General features: G+C 40.9%; 1 protein-coding gene across 5 annotated transcripts in view; it reads left to right on the forward strand.

Moving 5' to 3' along the window:
• Window positions 1–21426, forward strand: part of JADE3 (jade family PHD finger 3) — a 68536-nt gene extending 47110 nt beyond the window's left edge. For all 5 annotated transcript variants that reach the window (XM_055701964.1, XM_055701966.1, XM_055701967.1 and 2 more), the window contains 7 exons: window positions 1194–1384; window positions 3644–3855; window positions 6459–6626; window positions 12080–12196; window positions 12648–13121; window positions 16346–16463; window positions 17987–21426. In XM_055701964.1, coding sequence (XP_055557939.1) covers window positions 1194–1384; window positions 3644–3855; window positions 6459–6626; window positions 12080–12196; window positions 12648–13121; window positions 16346–16463; window positions 17987–18879 — 2173 coding nt within the window. In that variant the 3' untranslated portion in view covers window positions 18880–21426. The remainder of the gene's footprint in view (window positions 1–1193; window positions 1385–3643; window positions 3856–6458; window positions 6627–12079; window positions 12197–12647; window positions 13122–16345; window positions 16464–17986) is intronic.
• Window positions 21427–22095: the final 669 nt, after the last annotated feature.

The following is a 22095-nucleotide window of genomic DNA, read 5'->3' on the forward strand; positions in this document are numbered from 1 at the left end:
CAAAGACAAATGAATTGTCCAGTGAAAGTGCTGATGCCAGCATAATTTAATTTCCACTGGGGCTATTGTCAGTACCAAGTTATTAAAAATAAATATATTGCATCTCATACCAGCAGTATTACATTAGAGGAAAAAATTGCTATAGATTTGGCTGGACTGGAGAAAAGAAAAGCTCACAAGGGAACAAGAGGGGAAAATGAGCAAGGTGAAGGGGAAAGAAGAACGGCAGAAGAACATTGTTTGTGCTAATACTGATAACCCACATTGTCCAATAAGAATTACGTGGGATACTGCTTGACTGCTGCCTGCTCATTCCTTACTTCTCTTGCCTTGTTTCCCTCAGCTTTTCTTTTATCCTTGTCCTGTGGAGGGTTTAGCTCCAGAAAGCATGCAGAGCTGCTCACACATGGCACCATTCCATTCAGTATCTCCCCGTCTTCCTTTCACATGCAGGGCCTCATGTATTGAATTCAGAAAAAGATTGACTTTATCTAGCTAAGGCCAGTCTTTCCTTTCCCATAGTCTAGTTTACTACTCAAACACTGAGTTTTATCTCTTAAAATAATTGGAAGATTGAGAACACCAGTATTTTTCTCCCTTGCTTTCTGGTTGATTTTTAGCTGTTTTTTCCCCTTTACATTTTTGCTTGGCATCAGAATAGTTCTTACATAACAAAAATATTCATTTTTAGCATGGATAAAGCGTCATTTACAAAATATGGGTAGCTTGTTTATCCCAAATGAGGAGCAAGCATTTCTTCACACACATGGACATGCTGCAGTAGAATAAACTAAGCTTTCATGAAAAAGCTGGTATTTTCAAGAAATCAGTTGGCAAGATTTCCTTCTATCATTTAAGAAGAATATAGAACAAAGATTGTAGGGGCTTTTGTGCATAGTACTTTCTGTGAGTTTCAAAAACATTTGCATCATCACACTAGTAGCATTTGTGAAATTGAAAATCATATGCACAGGCTTACATTTTAAAAAGGATTCTGTATACGTAGCAAACCTTAGCACATTTTGTGTGAAGAAATGACATTTACAGAATCCTGTCTCCCTAGCCTGGCTACACTTGCTGGCGAGTTTAAGATCTGTGAAACGCTGATTTCTTCACACTTACAGCAAATATTTCATGTCTTGCGAGGATGAGTCTTAAAAAGCTGTAACTCTCTATTTCTTTTTTTACTTTAGGGTTGTAGCAGAAAAGGTGAAAGAAGTACTGTATACGCGACCCAGGAAATACATCCACTGTTCCAGCCAAGAGCCTACAGAACCGGGTTACATCAACATTTTGGAACTGGCAGAATCTGTGTGTCGCTATGACTTGGATGACATGGACATCTTTTGGCTTCAAGAGCTAAATGAAGAGCTTACAGAAATGGGTAATTTCACAACATGTTCTAATTTTAAAAGCAGCAGTTAATTTCTGCTGTTTGAGTTATAGTCTGGTCTGTGAGATATCTTAAAAATTGCTGAATGAGAATTGAATGGAAATGCTAAGAAAAACAGGAGGTAAAAATGCTTAAAATAATTACTTGCTCAATCTGTTAATGTTTTGTGTTTTACCTGTTGTGCCTAAGAAGTTCTGCACATCCAAAACCATGTGCAACTTTTGCAGAGTGAGGCAGGAGAGAAAAAGCCCACACCAGGTGGAATTAATTTTAGGACTTCCAAAGTTAAAAATTTTATGTAGGAAAAGCAGATGTTTCCATTTCTTAAACTCGAACATACTGTTGCTACAAATTTGGAGTTCTGAGGAGCTTGCATGCTGGGTTCTTAACAAAGTAATTAAGTTTCACACATGTTAGCTTGTAGCTAAATAAACTTTCTTTTTTCCATGCAAGTTGTGGATACAGAGGGCCATAAGGGGGAGTGAGCTATGGAAAATAATCTTGGAATTATCACTGGAATAACTGAGTTGTGGTGGAATAGCCTGGGTGGCTGGCATTCTTCCATGGATGATTGCAGGTCCTTTAGGAAGGACAGGTGGGCAAGAGAGGGAGATATCTGGCATCACCTGGATTTGCTGTTGACAAACAAGGAAAAATCTGTAGGGCTGTGATAATAGGAAGTAGTGGTGACTGAGATCCTGAGGGTAGCGAGGAAAGGAAGTAGCCTTCTGGTCGTGGGCTTTGGGAGAGCAGGTTTCTACTTATTTGGGTAATTGGTAGGTGGGATCTGGCAGGCAGCTTCAAAGAATGGAACTGCTATTAAGAGAGCTAGCAGGATTTCAAGAACAGTCTCCTCCAAGCACAAGAAAGATCCATGCAGACATCCAGGAGACCAAGTAGATGCGTCAGGAAACTGGTTTGGTGAAGGAGAGCTCACAACTGAGCTCCAGTGCTAAAGGATGTATGTAAGAGGCAGAAGCAAGGACAAGCTTCCCAGGCATGCAGAGATGCTGTTAGCTTTTCTGTGGGGCAGATTTCCATTCATGGAGATTTTCAAGATCTGACTAGACATACTTGAGCAACAGTCTTGCCTTGGAGATTCACTGTTGGCTTTGCTTGGAGCCAGGGACTGGGCTGGAGCCCCTCTGAAGGTCCTCTTCACACCTGGATGATCCTGTAACTTAGTTCATTCAGGGAGTGAGAAAATATCTGGGCATGGGAGAGAACAGTTTAATAGCAGAAGGCACTTTGTATCAGCAGTCATTTATCTTTTCCATCTCCCTGTTTATGGTTTGCAACAAGGAATCAAAATTGATAGCCATGTTCTTGTGCATAGTCAAGCAGTTAAAATGTTAATCTCTGACATTAATGTTACATGAATATCCTTTGGAGGCCTTTGAAGGTCTGAGTAAATAGTAAACTATGGGCAGCAGCATGGTTTTTGACTGAGGATTTTGAAAAGGATGCAGTTTGGAGGTTTCTTGTAGCTGTGAACATTGTAGGGTTTCTTTTGTAGCATATGTCTTGAGGCTGCAAGCTGAGGACCAGTGTCACAGCAAATCCTTTTTAAGTGGTTCTGCTTCCACTAAGTTTGATTAGTTGTAAGTGTATATACATGGCATGTGTAGTGTTCAAGTGAACAGATAGTATGGATTGTCAACAGTATATTTATTTACTAATTTATTTTTAAAGGCCCACAACAAAACAAAAGAAGCATTTTTCATAACTGTCATGCTGATCAGTCAAGTAGTGTACTGGGTAGTACTGGGTGGTGGTAACTTCTGTTATCTTTATAAGATCTAAAGTGTTTTGGTAAGTTTTATTTCCTGGGGAGTTAGTCTTCAGAAGAACATTGTATGTGATTTTGGATGTCATTATTGTTTCTTAAAGTCAGGGAGATGGAGGAATGATTATATGAGAGCTGCTAGTAGTTACAGCAACTGCTGTCTGTTTTAGGCTGTAGTGTTCTCTTGAACAGGCAGTCTAGTGTTCTACGTACAACTTAAACTTCTATTCTAGTTCTAGTTGTATTTATAGAATAATGCTACAACTAGCCAGTGAGTGAAAAAGGTTTTCTTTTTTTGGTTTTTTTTTTTTTATTATTATTATTATTTTTTCCATGTGTGATGGGAGAGAAGACGCTGTGTCTGCTGCTTTAGTTGCTAGAAGTTGTCTTCTCTTCTTGCATCTCAGACTCTGTCAGAGACACCTGACTGTCCTCTAATTCCCCTTCCCTATTCTGTGTCACAGGATGCGGGCCCCTGGATGAAAACACAATGGAAAAAACAATTGAAGTGCTGGAACGGCACTGTCATGAGAACATGAATCACGCTATTGAGACTGAAGAAGGATTGGGTATTGAATATGATGAAGACGTCATCTGCGATGTGTGCCGGTCCCCTGACAGTGAAGATGGGAATGACATGGTGTTTTGTGACAAATGTAATATTTGTGTCCATCAGGTTAGTGCCTGCACAAATGTTGACACTGTCCTGTGGTCTTAGTTTACCTTGGCAAGTGTGGCTTTGAACTGGTATTAAATGTTAATAGGAGGGCTTTGTGATTTTCTGGGTAGGAAGGGTGATGTAATACTAAATTGAATTTCTGTACCCTGACAGCTACAGTAGAGTAAGTGGCGTAGCATGGTAAATATGTGGACATCTGCAGTCTAATAGGAACACAAAATGTGTTCTTGGGACTTGCAAGTACTTCCTCTGTGACTGTAAACAATTTTCCCCCTATTATTAAACCTGCTTTTGTAGATGAACAGGGCAGGAAATGATGGCTTGCCTATTTGTGAAGAATTTAAAGATCATTTGTTTCAGAGCTGGGGTTTTTCCTCTGTGACTTACTAGTTAATTGGCCAGACACGAGCTGTCCAAATTTAGCCGTCTGAAACAACATGTAGGCACTTTAACAGACTGATCTTTTTTAGCAGGCATAAGCACCTGCAGTAATGGTGTTCTCAGTCTGAATGTTGCTCATGTTTATGAGTTTCACATGTAGCCAAGACTTTACACTGACTGAGCTCAACATAGTCAGGCAGAGGTATCCTTATAATCAAAAAAGGGATATGAATCCTGTGGTTTCTGTGCGTTCTGTTCTGGAAGGAGTTTTTGCTATAAATTGAGAAGAGACTAAGAAGGTGGTTTTTTTTAAATGTATTTTTGTAACGACTGCAAGTAATACTTGGAAAACATCTGGCTGAAAAAGGACCTGTCATCTCCCTGCTCACGGTGGGCTGGCTTCTAGCCCGGCCGTTTTCCTGATCTGATTCACCATGTGAAGCAGCCGCGTGAGCTGGAGTGCCACAGTAACGCAGCCAGTGACAGGAATACGGCTGGCAGCTGGGCTGTCTGCTTCAGCCCCTGCTTGTGCCTCTTCAAAGGTAATGATACATTTGCAGTTGGAGGCTTGTGGTTGCCTCCTGACAGCTGAGGCTGAGCTGGTGGCCTGCTGCCTCCTTGCTCCTGACCTTCCCCGTGCCGGATCTGCCCAAAATGAACTGGGGACCGTATCTGGGCTAGAGCTAATCCTAACAACAACAACCAATCAATTTGATTTTTAATCTGGCTCGGCTCTGGTTCACCAAGTAGCTTCAAGTCTGTTTGTCATCACACGGTTTGGAGATTGGGGGAAAAATGAGTGTGAGAAATTTCCTCCTTCACCGTGTCCTCTTGTGCAAGCTCAAACATGTGAAATTATTGGGTTTAGTAGTCTAGGCCTCCTCCACTTACTAGTTGGATTAAATTAGAAAATAGTTTCAGTCCATTTCCAAGCCCCTAAGTGTGATTTTAGGTGTAATGTCACTTCTGCTTTAGTAATAGACAGAATGCTTGTGGCTATGTGCCACATAGGAGGAAAAAAATCACTTGTAAAATTTAGATTACAGCTCCCCCTGTTGGGTTTTACAACAGTTGTCATATCAAAATTGCATTTAGGTTAGTCAGCCTTGCAGAGTTTAATTCAGGAAAGTCCCCTACTCTACAAGCCTGACATAAATGTGCAATGTTTTATGTTACCACTTCATATTAAATACTGAGATCTTACAAACAGAAGGCTGGGAAGGCAAGTGTGTGGATTTTATACTAGATTTGAATCTGGAAGAGTGGTTACATCTAATGATCGTGTTCTGTTGAGTCTTTCAATGTTATTGATCCCAGAGACAGTGTTAGGAATGGTGGGATTTCCTCTGAAAGCCACCCTTCTGATAAACCTTTTATTTGGAGCAGCTGAGTGGAATTACACCTTGGTGGCAGCCCATGTTTTCAGATACACTTAGCTTAATATGTGTGTATGCCCATACAGCAGGATGTATCTAGATACATGTGTAGTTAACCATTAAAAACTGCTAGAAATTTGAATCAGAAAGCAGATTATTTTTTTCTTTTTTCCTTTTGCTTTTAATTCTCAGACCTAGCAAAACTTAAGAAATTTCTCATTTTTGAAGGGGTTAAATGCAGTACTCAGGAAATAGGCATAAACCCCAGCACCTGATGATTTCAGTATATACTGTAGTTTTTGTTGCAATGTTATATAAATATTTTTTTTTACGTAACAAACAATTCACAGAATTGTAACCACAAAGGTGGTTTAATGTTGCAGGAAGCGGTCTTCAGTCAAACAGCTAACATCCCTTCACATCTAAATAGAATTATGTTAGACTGTAAAGTTATTAGCAGTATGTAATTGTGATTTTAAAAAGTATTAGATACAGAAGCAAATTTAAAGAAACATCTCTGGGTTTATTTCAAAAATTTAAAAGTCACTAAAAGCAAAGTCAGAGGTTAACACCAGTGGTGTTGTGCAGTCACAGTGGGTGTGTTTTACACTACAAACAAATAATATCAGCACATATTTTAAAAAGGAACCAACATAAAAAGACTGCTTTAGAAGCTGTTTATCTCTTTAATCACTTGACTCATTTTAAGTTTAAGAAATCAGAGAAGTATTAAATGAAGGCCAAACTGTGCCTTTACTATTTGAAAGCTTTGCTCTGGATGAATATTAATGCTTATGTGTGAAATGTTTCAGCACAATGATTTCAATACCTCTTTCTTCCAAGGCGTGCTATGGAATCTTAAAAGTACCCGAAGGGAGCTGGCTGTGTCGCACCTGTGTCCTGGGAATACATCCTCAGTGCCTCCTGTGTCCCAAAAGAGGAGGTGCCATGAAAGCTACCAGGACAGGGACCAAGTGGGCACATGTGAGCTGTGCTCTCTGGATTCCAGAGGTAAAACCTAATTTCTGCCTCTTTCTTTTGTATCATAAACTCCTCTCTGTGCTCCCCTTCCTTATTCCCTCCTCTGCCTTTTTATGTTCTCATGATTTAAGGTGTCTGTCTGGCTTAATACCGGGCTTTATTCTGATGAGTCTGCACAGTCTGTGAAGGCTGGGAGAGAGTCCAGCTTATGTTCCATTAATTAATCACTTTGTCCTCTCCATTTACTCAGCAGTCACTTCTTGGTGCCATTATGGTATCTGAGTGACCTGCTAGAAAGGGTACAGTGAACACTAGCTTACACCAGTTATGCAGCTTCATAGTCTCTCTTACTTTCTGAAGAATCTGTGTGCTCAGTTAGGTCTATAATTTATATGAATACATTCACTGTCTTTTTCTTTCCTTTTTTTTTTTAAAAAAAAAAAAAGACAAAACATGGCATATTTGTATAGGATGGATTCTAAGACTCGTAGTTAGGGTTTTTATTAACTAAACTTTTTCTGAGCAGTGGGGAGATGAGGCTTTTTATCTTCTTTGTTATGCCTTATAAGTAGAGGCTTTTTTGGTACACCTGCGTGTGTATATGGAGAGTTTCATAATGAAGCTTTACTCTTTTTCTCCATTTGAATCAAGTTTAGCATCACAGTATAATTCTGTAAACTGGAATGTTAACTCATGTATAGGTAGGGTTTGTGTTTCATTTTATACTTGGAATATTTCTGTTTGCTTTCTGTTAAGATACACAAATCCATTACAGTGGGTAGTTTAAGGCAAGGCAGTAGCCTGACCTGTCAGCACTGTGACATCAAGGGAGGTGGATGCCTTATTTTTTGAACCTTCTGCTCCTAAGTGCAGCCAGGCCTCACATTTGCAAAACTTTGAGGGAGATGTTAAGATTGAGTAATTTTTTAACGTAGCAGCTAGATGCAGTGTGTAATTCCTAGCTCTGTCTCAGGCATATATCTGCTTTTCAAGGAGATGTCTTTTATCTTTGCAGTTGCACTTTTCCTTTCAAGGGCTGCCTGTACTTCCCAGTTTCTTCTACCTTTAAGGAGAGAGGAGTTGAGAGAAAACCAAAATATTTATTTTAAAATTAAAAAACAAACAAACACCCAAAACTCCCGATTTCTCCTGTACTTACAGAGTGTCTTGACTGGAAGCTCTCCTGGCTCTGAGCAGATTGGTTTTCCTAAGAGGTCCTTTCTGCATGTGGTTGCCTTGATTCTCTTTCTAGCAAAAAAGGAAGTGGCAAGTTTGGGAAGTGGGCAGCAGCAGGGCATGGAGCACACACACGTTGCCTTCCTGCCTGCCCACCTCCCTCCAGCTGAGGGGGAGAAGCTGCCAGGGGAGCACCCAGGTGGGAGACCTTGGATCTGTCTGCTCCTACAGCCCATTTGATGGCTGAAAGTCTCTCCAGGCCTTGGGCACCGTGTCTCCTCCACACCCAATGCCAAGTGTGTCAGGCATACTGAGGAGGTCGCACCTGCCAGTAGGGGTGGGAAATGCCTCTTGGATCCATTTTCTCTCTGCCTCCTGCATTGTAAAACAGCCTAGTTGCCAGAGAGGCCAAAGAAACCTTTGGGAATCTGTGCTAAAATGGCAGGTCAGCTCCTGGCTGGAGGGTCACTATGGCCTTATGTGCTATTGGGACAAGAAAGACGCAGAGTCTCAAGACCTGAGGATGGAAATTTTAGGGGGGAAAGCGTATTCTTATATACCTATTATTCTTCTCCCCAAGATAGTAGTGCTGGAAGTCCCCAAAAAGAAACAGATTAATTACAAAGTGTACTGCCGTTTCCTCTTGTGGAACCAACAAAATGGAGCAAGGCAGAATGAAGAGAGGAATGGGCCATAAACATGTCTGTGCCTTGTGATAAAAGGTTCAGAGGGACTTGTTCGGTCACCACTTCTAGGCTAGCATTGTTGCAGGCAATTGCACCAGGTGTTTTCCTTCATTAACTCATTCAGCACCGTCTTAAAATGTTTTTTCTTCCCTCCCTTGTGATCTTATGCTGTCAAGGCTTTCTTGACCCTCTCTTGACTGATTGGGACGTTTGACAGGTTTTACTTTCCACAGTGTACTCATTGGTTTATATCTTCTGCCTTTATTGTCTTTTAGTGTAAATGCATAGTCTATTTCATGTTTTCTTAGAAGGAGTTCTGTTAAAAAAATAATTAAATAAAGAAAACATTGAGACCAGAAAACTTGGACCAGGTGTTTTGAAATTCAAGGTCCCTCTCTGCCTTAGATAACCCATTACAGTTATGTCTTCCCTCAATCAATGTGGTGTTAGCTGAAGCAGAAAGTTATTTTTCATTGCTACAGCTGGAAGGGTATCAAACTGACTACCCTTAGCTGCCGTTGTGAGTGGCTGTGCTCCAGCCACTGGGCTGCCCTTCCCAGCCACTGATGCAGATCATTGTGCACTCCTGCAGCTGCGGCTGTCTGGTTAGCAGGGGCGCAGAGGACAGCAGGGTGACAATCAAGATGGCAGCTCATGTGTGTAACAGTCACAGAGAAGATGCTTCAACAGCCTATTCTTCACTCTATCCCACTCTTAAAACTGGTTCTTCAGAGTACAGCAGTCAAAATGTAACCTGATACAAGGTGAAGAAATAACAGAGAAAACAGCCACATGTTATAGCAGATGGATCATTTCTGCCGTGGGGTGGGAGGTTTTGGGAATGAAAAGGTTGGCCTCTCCACTCTCTGGATCCCTTGTGAGCAGTGAAGTTCAAACAGACTTTGCCTTGACTCCTCTCTTTGAATATCAGAAACATGCAGGTGGCGTGAGGCCAGTATAAATAAATCACACCTGACTCTGTAAGCTCCTCTTTGTGCTTTTACAAGTGGCGTAATATAAACAGGCAGCATTACAAGCTGAATAGACAGTGTTTCCAACATAAATGTTTCCTGACCTTTATGAGTTCCCTCTGGGGAAGGAGCAGGGAGAGCATTAAAAGGGACAGAGAGGGACAAGGAGAAGATCTATGTCAATTCCCAGCTCCTGCTGGGAGGCACAGTGGAAAGCTGGTGTTACTCAGTCTCCAAAAAAATTCACCAAAGATTCTTGCATCTTTTTGAGAGGAATATAGACAACCTGACAAGTTGCTACAATCCCTTAATTCCCAGAGGAAGTCTTGCCTCTTAGTGTAGTGGTAAATGGGATGAGAATTGTGGTCAATCTTTGTACAATATTGTTTCAGAAATACCTGTGTGATTTGTAACCAGCTGTGTTATGAGCAAGGTCAAGTTAGGTTGATGAAAGGCTCTTTCGTTTTGGAAGGAAAAAAGCTATATTTGATGATGTTTAAGAGTGCTGGACGTGATTTTGTGGAACCATTCAAGAATTTCAAGGACAGCTTTGTCGCTTTCCCATCAATTTATAGGAAGGCCACAATGGATTAAATTATTGGTCATCTCTACCTGATGAGGGCATCGCATATTGTCTGCCTATTCTCCTTCTTGTCTGGTAAAACCTGGACCCTCTCTGAAGCATCACATGATCTTCCTAATGAGGACTTCTGGAAATGGCATGCAGCAGGTTGACCTCAGTATATTCCGCAAGATGTGGACTGCAGTTTGGGGGATCAGAGGGTGAAGTACTGTAACAAATACAACTCTTAATTCAGTCAATTTATGTCATTCATGAACTGTTGATCAACTTTTGCAAAGCTATCTTTTCCACCTACTTAAAATGATCCTTAGAGCAATGATAAGGAGAGAGTAGCAAAATTAGTCAGCCTGAGCATAGCAACTATGACTCTCAGACTTGATTAACTTAGCACTGGTATCTTTGGATAAGTCTGCTTTACAGAGGAGGTCTGCTGAAGCAAAGCCTTCCCTCCTCGGAGATTAAGAAGATTTTAAAATGAACACTTGCACCAAGTGATTGTTGATGTACTCCCAAAGGGAAGCTAGGAAATTCAGCTTGGACTACTGGCTCTTGTAAAGTCAGTGGTTTAATTATTACATGTTAAACTAATTCATATAACCTGGATTTCCCTAGGAGAGTCTTATTATGGAGTTAATCTATGAAAATTACTGTAGCATAATGCTCTTAAAGTTTTCTAGGAAAAAAAAATTGCTGTTCAAATCTCAGCCTTAATGCTTTCTTAAGCAATCAGCTTTATTCTGGCCTCACAGTGCCACAGAGCATGACCTAGGAACCTCCTTTCTTTGAATTCTTAGATCTGACCCTTCTGAGAAGTAGGCCTCTATCCCAGCATTGGAAATACAGGTCTGCTCTGTACAGGTGGATTGTTCATAGAAAGTGTGGAGTTCTTCCTAGTGAGAATCAGCATTGTATTTCTGCTTCAGGCAGGTAGACCTCCAAAGCACACAACTGCTAAATTCCAAAAGTGCTCTGTAAGCATCAAAATCCAAGCTTTTGGAGACTGGCGTTCTTGGGACAGAGCACTTATCTCACTGAAATCTTCTGCTATGTGCCATTCTCATACTGGCCCAGTTCTGCATGTTGGTCATTCAGAGCTGGCCAGCTTTTTGTTTCTGCCCTTGGATAAAATTTGTCTGTCAGGAGTATCTCAGGGAAGCCTATGGAGTTAATTTATGTCTGTTTTGGTGTCCAAATTTTGGAGGACAGTCCTTGTTTCTGAGTATGGACAACAGGCAGCTGAGAAATTTCTATCACAATGGATATGTGGATGTTAGTATAACAAAGAATAGGAAAAGGTATCCTGCGCTTATGTGAATTTTTTTCTTTCTTTTAGTATTAATATCCATAATCTGGTCTACCAGAGACAAATGGATCATCCAGACTAAGTATGTGAAAACTGGCACAAGAGAATATACCATGCTTTGCAGTAAGAGAAGTTTGTTGTATTCTTTCTCAAATTATACTCGATACAATCTGTAGTTAGGAAAGTGTATTAGAATCACATCTTGCATTGGGAGCACTCGGTGGAGAGGCAGAGCTTGGAAGTGAGGCTTTCCCTGGCTGCTGACTGATAGATCTGGTTCTGTCCCGAATGGTGAGCTGGCAGAAGTAGCTGTTGTAGCAGATCTGTGGATCTTAAAGAAGTAACTTTCTGGGTAAGTATGTGTTCCTGGTTTGGTCCAAGTAGCTTGTAAATTGGTACTTTTTAAGTTAGACCTGTGAAAGCAGCAGAGGGAAAAACAGCAATCAGAAAAAAACACAAACCCCAGAATGGAACTGAAATAAGCATCACTTACTGTAGTCTCTCAACTTGTTCGTAACAAGGCATGTTGTAAATGCCTCAGATGTTTTGAAGAATTGCAACTTTTTAGCCACCAGGTTAAACTAGTAGTATTCCACACCATTGTTTTCATGTGGGATCTTTTAGGGTCCCTTGCTGAGAAGTATAAGCACATGGAACTCTCACAGTGAGATGAACGTGTGGTCGTATTTCCTCTTCTGATATTAATGGAGAGCTTGTTTTTATTGCCTTGATAACTGCTTTCAATGCTGTTTTTTTGTTTACAGGTCAGTATTGCTTGCCCAGAAAGGATGGAGCCGATCACAAAGGTGTCTCACATTCCACCAAGTCGATGGGCTCTAGTATGTAGTTTATGCAAACTGAAAACTGGTGCTTGCATTCAGGTATGTACTTGTCCTGTGGTGAGCCTATGTGAGAAGGGCAGTTTCAGTTCTGAATTTTGCTCTTCCTGTGTTCAGAGATGCTTCACAATGCAGGTGACCATTGGGTAGATGCCTACTTCTTTACACCTGTTTACTATCAAATTAGTTCACTAGCACAGAGATTTAGGAGTTAGTCTGAGTTGCCTTCTTTTGAATAAGGCTGAGATGTATAAGGACTGCTACTGTGTGGGCCAGAGATGGATAGAAATGTCCTTCTGTTGAACACTGTTCACAAACAAAGTACTAAATCAGGTACCACCGGCTTCAAGAGATCAACGGCTATTTTTAAGAGTGCTTAGGAAACAGATTTTTGTAGGGATAGACTTTCATATAATTAAAATGATTCAGTCCTTTTTTTCTGCTTTGTTGCTGCTGTTAGTGATTGAGGTTTTTTGTTTTATTTCGTCTGTAGTGCTCCGTGAAAAGCTGCATCACTGCCTTTCATGTCACCTGTGCCTTTGAGCATAGTTTAGAGATGAAGACTATCCTGGATGATGGGGATGAGGTTAAGTTCAAGTCGTATTGTCTAAAGCACAGCAAGAACAAACAGAATGCTCTGCCTGATGTTGATGAGCACCCCAAGAGTGTATCAGACCAGAAGCAAACGGAGAGCGAGAAAACCAGTTTGCGAGCCCAAAAACTCCGAGAGCTGGAAGAGGAGTTTTACTCACTAGTTAAAGTGGAGGATGTTGCAGCAGAACTTGGCCTTCCTAAACTTGCTGTAGACTTCATCTACAATTACTGGAAATTAAAGCGAAAAAGTAACTTTAACAAACCGTTGTTTCCTCCCAAGGAGGATGAAGAAAATGGCTTGGTGCAGCCAAAAGAAGATAGTATTCATACTCGCATGAGGATGTTCATGCATTTGAGGCAGGACCTAGAGAGGGTAAGAATTTAACTGGTAAAAGTTTTTCTTTGTTGACGAACAGAAGTGGGAATGTGGGAAGCACAGGGAAGTGATTTTTAAAATAATATTTAAAAAAAAAAAAAAGTAAGGCCTTCAACTCCAGGCTTTTGATATGCTGCACTGCCTGTTCCCTTCTCAGTCCAGTGAGAGATCCAGTGTGAAAGAAGTGCTTCCTGACTTGCTTACAGGTTATTCCTTACGTATTTTAAGATGCATGTTTCTATACACAGTGGACACATTTCCTAATTGACTCTTTGATTTCAACTTCAACTGAGTAAATGTTTAAAAAAAATTGAGTAAATTACTTTGACCCAGCTGTAGTACTTGCTAGTGATACAGATTCAATACCAAAAAATATGACTTTTATTAAACAAAAGTGCAAACAGCAAAGGAATGGGACAGGCTTAACAAATTCTTATCCTTCCACCTTCTGTCTTGGTATGGAGGGACTCTTGATTTGTAATTAAAAAGGCATTTTGTAATGTTTATAATAGAATGGTAAATAGCCAATTCTGGATTTGGGTAAAGCAGTAAGTATTCTTTGGTTGGGTATGCATTAAGCTTTTGGAGAATCTTAAAAATGCATTAAAGCAGAGCTTCTTACCCTCATGGTTTGAAGACAAGTAGGTGGAGACCCAGATGGTTAACTTCCACAGTGACGCTTTGGCTCCACACACAGAGAACCCTAATGCTGGCCTGTACTCCTACCACTTCCCATGGCATCTGATTCAGGAGTATTACTCACCTCTCTTCTTTGCTGGTGTCAGCTAGTCCCAGGTAGTGGGCAGGCTGAATCACTCATCACTGTCTTGACCTAGATGCTTTCACTGCACGTAGCTGCCTTAGGTGCTACGGTTGGTTAGCGGTCTGAAAAGAACTCACTGAGTCTACCACTACTTGTGTGGCTTTACTGAGAAGGAGGAAAAGGAAATTACCATTTTATCAGCTCTTATCAGATTGCCAGCTAGCTGCTATTTTGAAAATACGGAATCCATCAGCAAAATTCAGAGCAGGAATTTATTAGGAAGGCATACAGGGTGCTGCCTTTTGGCAGCTGATGAGGGAGGAAGCCAGGCTTTGCCCGTTAAATTGGCCTGTTGGCTAGTGATTGCCTGCAGTTTTCAAGTGTTTAGAGATAGATAGCGAATGTAAAAAAAAGTAAAGTGGATGTGCTAAATGTGTTTCAGAGACATTGCAGAGGAATGGGGAAGGAAAAGCAGAAGAGAGAAAGTAGTGTTGTATGAAAAGGGAAAACGGTAGCGGAGGGAGAAGGACATGGAAATACAGGGAGATAAGTGTTGGAGCCAAGATCACTTGTCAGTGTAACTGTTGTCTTGAATCTAGTCATAATCCATCTTGGATCCCCTTTTCAGGACTACTTTGGATATAGATCCGTATTAAAAATGAAAAACAAAATCACTCATAACATGCTTCAAATGTAGGGTTTGAATTTTGGGATGTTTTTTTTCTTTCAGGAAACTATTTTGAGATTTTTGACAAGGTGGTTGGTTTGCATGAAATTTTGTTGAAATTTATGTACTTATTCTGAGAGGAGGTAATTCATAGTTTAAAACATTTTCTCTCAAAGTTTCTGAACTTCTTGTGCCCGAAGACTTTCTACTGTTATATCTTGGGATGAATATAGATTTGGGAATCTTTGAATTTCTTTTCTGGGGAGAGAGGTTCCAGTTCTGAACAGACATGGTAGAGTGTGGAGTGAATTATGTTCAGCAAATATCTTTCAACCAGCCCCTATGCTGGTTTTGTGTTCTGAAAGCTCTTTGAAGTGTTTATCAAGAACTTTCAGTTCCTCTTCCTGTTCTCATTACATGAGGTAGAAATTTTGCTATCAACTCTAATAGTGAATTATATGGAACTGAATCACGGGATGGTTTGGGCTGGAAGGGACCTTTAAAGACATGGACAGGGACGTCTTTCACTACTAGATCAGGTTGCTCGAAGCTCTGTCCAACCTCACCTTGAACTCTTCCAGGGATGGGCATCTACAGCTTCTCTGGGCAGCCTGTTCCAGTCTCTCACCACCCTCACTGTAAAAAATGTTTTCCTCGGGTCCAATCTAAACCTACCCTCCTTAAGTTTAAAACCATTGCCCCTTGTCCTGTCACTACAGGCCCTGGTCTGTCTCTGTCTTTCTTATAATCCCCTTTCATATAATGAAACACCACAATGAGGTCTCCCCAGAACCTTCTCTTCTCCAGGCTTAACAATCCTAACTCTCAGCCTTTCTTCAGAGGAGAGGGTTTCCAGCACTCTGACCATGTTTGAGTCCCTGCTCTGGACCCATTCGAACGTGTCCGTGTCTGTCTGGTGCTGAGGCCCCCAGAGCTGGATGCAGTACTCCAGGGAGGGTCTAACCAGAGCATAGTAGGGGCCCAGAATTGCCTCCCTCTGTCTGTTGGCCACACTGCTTTTGATGCACCCCTGGATGTGGTTGGCTTTCTGGGCTGTGAGCACACGTTGCCTGCTCATGTCCAGTTTCTCACCCACCAGTACCCCCAAGTCCTTCTCCACAGGGCTGCTCTCAATCCCTTCATCCCCCAGCCAGTACTGATACTGGGGACTGCCCCGACCCATGGTAGGACCTTGTATTTCACCTTGTTGAACCTCATGAGAGTCAATGCCATGGAGTCAGCCAAAATGTGTACATTGCACAGGAAGCCATAGTGTTCTTTTAGAGGTGATATGCATGTTAGTTTTAGTCTAAACAGGCTGCCTCTCTTGGGTAGCTTTGTAAAAAGTTTTATTTCAAAATGTTGCAATAATTTTAGGGGAAACATAGTTTAGCTGTTAAAAATTATTCTATGAAACACTTTGCAGGGAAGTTCTGGGAGAATCCCGTATTGCCTGCAGTAGTAGCATCCTTGGCATTGTACACAGTGGAAGCAGGCTTACAGACGAGCAAGTCTTAGAAATTACTTTTGACTGGAATTTTTTGGTTATTCACTCTTCTTAGACGAAAATATACAGCAGAGTATAGTCAAGGCATTCACAAGATTGGCAATTAAAAAAAAAATCCAGGATTTTTTTAAATTCATAGTTACATGTGTTTAGTAATATTCACAAGAACATTGCCAAGGGATTTTGCACATAATGTTGTTTAATTCTGGTTTTGATGCACTTTTTAAACTATTTCAGGATTTACTTTCTTATTGCTTATTAAGTCTCCTGCTGTTCCTCCATAGGTAAGAAATCTCTGCTACATGGTAAGCAGGAGAGAGAAACTGAAGTTATCTCACAGTAAAGTACATGAACAGGTCTTCAATTTGCAAGTCCAGCTCATTAATCAGGAAATTGCTGCAGGTAACAATATAAATGTACAATATTTACAAATTCTGTCTGTATTTAAAATAAAAAATGTGTTCTCTTTATGTTCCTGCTTAGTGTTTCTAACACTGTAAATCTTTAAAAACTTTCTTCAAGTACACGGTCAACGAAAGTAGCAACACGCACAAACCTCTTTTAATCCCTTAAAATATTTACTTGGATATTTCTTTATTTTATGGCTGTTTCTGGCATGTGCCTATTACTTATCAATCGCTACGGCATCCAGATAGCAGAAATGAGCTAGTGGTGATCTCTAGGATTTTGCTTTCTTAGGCTGCTAGTTCATGGTGCTGTTTCCTCACAGCAAGCTCTGTGGCACTCGAGCCGAGAAGGTTTTTCACTTGCTGTCAGTAGTTTGTTCCTTCAGGCAAAAGGGAAGAGGGACTTGATAGGAATTGCTGCTGTCCTTATGTTGCCTTGCATGATTGATGAGTAGTGCAAAGAGGCATTTCTTAGCTCACCATCCACAGTTACTCTTCTTCCTTCAAAAAGAGTTTAAGTACTCTGGGTTTTAATAATGAACAGTAACTAGGTAGGAATGTTGATATACCAAAACCCACTCTGCCCTTAATTTTTATAGCGACCATTTTGTAATAAGGAATACAACATTTGGAAAGAGGAAGGGTATACATTACAGTGCAATTACGTGTTGTGGGGCTTTTTAATCGGGAAGTCAGCTGTTTCTTTAGTGTGAAATTAAGATCTCTCTGTTCCTTCAAGATACATGCTATGTTTTTAATGACCAATTTAGAGTGAAGTCTTTGTGCTTTTTTTGCTCTACCCCTGAAACAAGGGTAGGTTTCATTAGTACTGACAGGGTGGGGGTTATAAACTGCTATAGATCATACTAGTACTTCGTGGAAGCAGCAGGACTCTAATAAAGCACTTTGGTTTTGTGTAAGTGCATTTTATTAGAAATGTCTACTAAACTCATTTTATATCTTTACACATAAAAGTGCTTTTTAAATGCTTATTAGACAAGCTTGATAGCTACTTTGCAATGGGTGCTGTATGCGTATAATACCATAAAGACTAATATATTGGGCTGAAAAGACTTTTAAAGTGTAGAGGATTTTATAATACAAAGCAGAGGGTTGAACTAAGTCCAAATTGAAACTCAGTTTGAAGCATTGTTTTTTCTTTATCCAATACTGAATATGAACTTTTTTTAGCTTTGTTGGAACTACTTCAGTCATATCTCAAAACTCGTTCAATTCACTGGCTTAAAGCCCTGTAAAAAGGGCACATTGTTGTTTTTAATGGAAATGTTAAAATGCTTACCTAAATTCTGAAACGGTGGATCATTTGGAACAGTTTTCATTATCCCAACTTCTCTAATGTCCTAAAATAATTTCATGCTAATTGTTTGTAAATGCTTCTTACTGTTGAATGACCTTCTAATGGACTATAAAACTTGTTACAGATAACAAAACTATTACCCTCTTTTAAAAAAGCTTCTTTTTTTTTTCCTCCTACCCTCTCATCTCTTCCTCCTGTAGGCCATACCCTGACAAGTGCACTAGAGAACACACTGTTCTACCCACCTCCCAGGATCACCCTGAAGTTAAAAATGCCCAAATCGGCACTAGGAGATTGCAAAAATAACTCACTGAAGCCTGGAAACAGACCGCTTTCTCCTGACAACAACAGCACTGTTTACAGCAAACGGAGCATGCCAATGTCAAAGGAATCGTTTGAAATTAAAGCAAAATCTTACGCCAGGTATCAGCATGATAGCAGAAGTAACGGGTCGCTGGCAGGGATCGGCAAGCCTCGAAGTGAGGTGAAGGATTCTGTCCCCACACAGATGCTGGAGTTTCACCGGGGCCAGCCATCCGGGAAGCCCTTAGCACTCCAGGCTGCTTTGCATGGACAGTCTTCCATTGGGAATGGGCGGGTGCAGCAGGAGAACTCGAGGCTAGCGGCCAAATCCAACGGTCTCATGGGCAGGGCTGGAGATGTGAGCCAGAGAGACAGCTCCAGCCAGACGTCCTACGAACAAGAGTCCGTGCTCACGGCTCACTTGGCCAGCCAGAGCGGTTTCAGAAAATCCACCATAGAACATTTTAGCCGGTCCTTTAAAGAGGCTACCAACAGTCTGGTGAGGACCACGGAAGATCTCCGATGCTGTGAAAAGCCAACGAGAAGACTTGCGACAAAAGATCGCTTGTGGAGCAAGCAGACACTTGAAGGTGCTCCGTACCAGGACAACGATGGGTACTGTCCTGACTTAGAGCTGAGTGACTCTGAAGCAGAAAGCGATGAAAACAAAGAGCAAGTGAGGTTAAGACGCAGTAGCTCAGAGAGAGAAAGCCCAAGTAAGGACTTTGGAAGAGATTGCCACAATAGAAACAAAAAGAACATGATTTCTCACAGTTCGGTACAAAGGTGATTAGAAGCCCCCACGGGGTAATTCAGCCTTTATGTATTCCAGTGTACCAGTGCAAAGCTCAGCATCAAAAGGTTCCAGAAAAACAGTCCAGGACCTGTGTTAGGAAGAGTTGCAGTAGGGGATGGGGGGAGGGGAGAGAAAGCGGAGTAGTTTTGTTCAACTGTGAATTGGCTTGCTGTCTTCGCAAGGTTAACTCAGTTACTGCAAAGTCATGTGTAAATTGATGTGTTTTATTAGAGGGTAACATCTGGGAGAGCACGAAGCGGTTAATCTTTGCATAAATTCAGGAAACTGCTTCCCCCTTGCCAGCTTACATGCGCGGCAATGTGTTCATGTTACGTCAATCTTGTGGTGGTGGACAGGTATTAAAGAAATTCTTGCATTGCTCTATGGCGTTGCAAGAGACTGCAAGCGGAGACACTGAAACTGCATTCTTAGGGCACCTGCCGTATGGCTTTGATCCAGCAACGCACTCGTAGATGTGTTAGGAAGTTAAGCATGTAAAAAGTCCTGCTGGTTTCCCCCGGGAACATTTGTGCTCAGATCTCCCGGCACATGCCAGTGTGTTCTGCTGGATCAGGCCCAAAGTGACTACTAAGTGACGATCCTCTCCTACAGGAGGCTTTGAACTGCAGTGGCGTTTGCAGGCTCCTTGCGGAGGGTGGAAGCAGGCATCACTGGCGCTGCCAAACTCGCTGACCTCTAGACGTGCCCCCCGTTCCCTGCTCGTGCTGAAGGTTGTTTCTCTTCACAATAATTTGCTTATTTTGTAAATATACAACTTCTAGTACTTCAGTTTTTTTAATCTCTGTACATAGTTGCTTGTTGTGGGATGCACTTGTAAATATTTTACCCAGCTAACAAGTACAGATGGCTAATTTTGTGGATAGTGTTTACAAAAGTAGATGTACTACTTCAAAGAAAAATGCTATTTGACACTTACATTTAGGCAATCACCGGTGATGCCAGGTTCCTCTTGAAACTGAGATATCATGTCCAGAGGTGTTTGTACCTGGTATTTTTAAAATAAGCTGAATTAGAAATAATTTTGTCTGAACTTTTTATGCAGGCACAAATTTTCAACCCTAGTTGCCTGAATACAGGTGTAGGACCCTTACTTCTGGCATCTAGGTCTGTAAAATTTTAGCTGGTCATCATTTGGAGTATGTTTTGTTTGGTTTTTTTTAATTGCTGAAAGTCTATTATTTTATTAAGCTGCTTGTCAACCTCTGGATCAGTTGCTGTTTCCCAAACTAACACTTTTTTGTATGTCCTTTAAAATTAGCAGTTGTTAAGTAGTGATTACATTTCAGCCAGTACTGAAGAAGCAAAAAGGAAAGGGAATCCTTGTCGGTTTGTTTCAATGACAGGATTTTTGTTTGAATGCAAACAAAGTTCTTGTTTTCCAGGTGGTTTTCTGTTGATCAGCAAAATAACTGCACTGTTTTTCTCTGAAATGCTGTACATTTCGTAAATACGCAACATCCTCTGTCCCCACGTCACTGGCTGAAATGGGCTGTAGGTTGTATAGGGCATGTCATACGACATGTCGTTTCTATGTAGTGTTCCCCACCCAGCGTGAAGATGACTATGCAGAATCCAAACAATCACCTGTTTCTTCATAACCTTTAATTTATTGCTTTTAGCTTGGGAAATGGCAATGACATTTTCAGATTTGTTTTAAACTTCAAAATCTTCCTAGTTGCAACAGGACTAGCAGGTCAGCAGGGTCTGGAGGACTTTTCAGTAGTGAAAAAATAATAATAAAAAAAAAAGTATACTTGGCAATTCTGCTCTGTTTGCTTCATGCATCTTAATTTTAATATTTTTTTTCACTTCTTGATTTTATGTATATTTGTGTAATTGATCTTTCTAGAGCTGTATCTTCAAAATTATTTCTTCTGGTGTAAATATGCAGTAGCATTTTAGGTTTCCACATATTTTATTTTAACGGGAAATGCTTTGTGTTCTAAGCCATGGGTCATTCAGAATAAGTAAACAAATGTCTGTTCATTTGTATTCCAGTTCTGATTCTCTTAGTTCTCCTTCAATATTTATTAGTAATCCTCTCTCACTGGTCATGAAATCTTATGAAGCTTGTATTGGGAACACTTATCTGGGAGGTCAGCAAAGTGTTCGTATTATTTTGTGGCCAGAAGTGTATGACAGAAGGGAGGGAAAATGGTGCTTCAGCAAAACTCAGTGTTTCTGCTCTTCTGGGGTTATAAATTCAGTTGTTTCCAGTCTGGGCAATGGTTTTGCTAATTTTTACATGATTTTAATATATAATATGAAGGAGCCCTTGGTTATGTAGTTCTCAAGTATTGTTCCCAAAGTGCATTTGCTAGTTTTTATTGTGTGTTCGGTGGCTAACTGTTTGAAGTATTACCTCTTAACCTTATTTGTCAAATTTTTTTGTGTTTTTGCATTTTGTTTTATATATATAAATATATATATATATTCAATTTTCCAAGATGGACTCGGTCTTTTTCAGATGTCCCCTTTTTACAAGTACTTTTTCATTAAATTATGAAACTGCTAACAGAATTTTCATTTGTTGTGATTTATTCAGGGCTTTATCCTCTGTGTCTGGTGGGCTGTTAAACTCATCAGTCTAACAGCAGTACTATGTCCATCAGGAGTAAATTATTTCTGCAGAGTTGGCAATACTTCAACAAGTTAAGTATCAAGAAAAACCTTTCCCCTTCAGCCTCCCAAAAAGCAGTTGCTGAACACTAATTTGCTGTGTATAGCAAATAGTCCAAGCTTGGCTTTTGTTTCTGCCTGGCTGAGCAAATGCAACAGACCATTTGCTACCCTGGCCTCACTTTTTAATGTATTCGCTTATGCCGTAGTATGACTGTTTTTCCCTGGTTGGACAAATTAAGTTATAAAGGAGGAGCCGTAGCCGGGCCTTCTGTCTCGTCCCTCTTGTACACTCACACACACGCACGAGTAAATACTTAACAGCCAGCTATTGCCGTGTGTGTGCAAAATCGGTGCAAGCAAGTGCCGGGGTGGATGTTCGGTGTCGGTTTTGCGTGACCTTTTGCTGTAGTTCCCCCGACTCCCACAGGCCGGTGCTGTGATACACCTTGCTGCCAGAGAGGAGCTGCTCCCTCTGCCAGAGCAGGGAAGAAGGCAAAACTTGAGGAGGAAGATGAAAAGAAAGGAGCAGGTGTAGCTGCACAACCAATCTGATAGCATCCTTCCTGC

This window comes from Falco cherrug, chromosome 2 (genome assembly GCF_023634085.1).
Source record: "Falco cherrug isolate bFalChe1 chromosome 2, bFalChe1.pri, whole genome shotgun sequence".
Classification (NCBI taxonomy): domain Eukaryota; kingdom Metazoa; phylum Chordata; class Aves; order Falconiformes; family Falconidae; genus Falco; species Falco cherrug.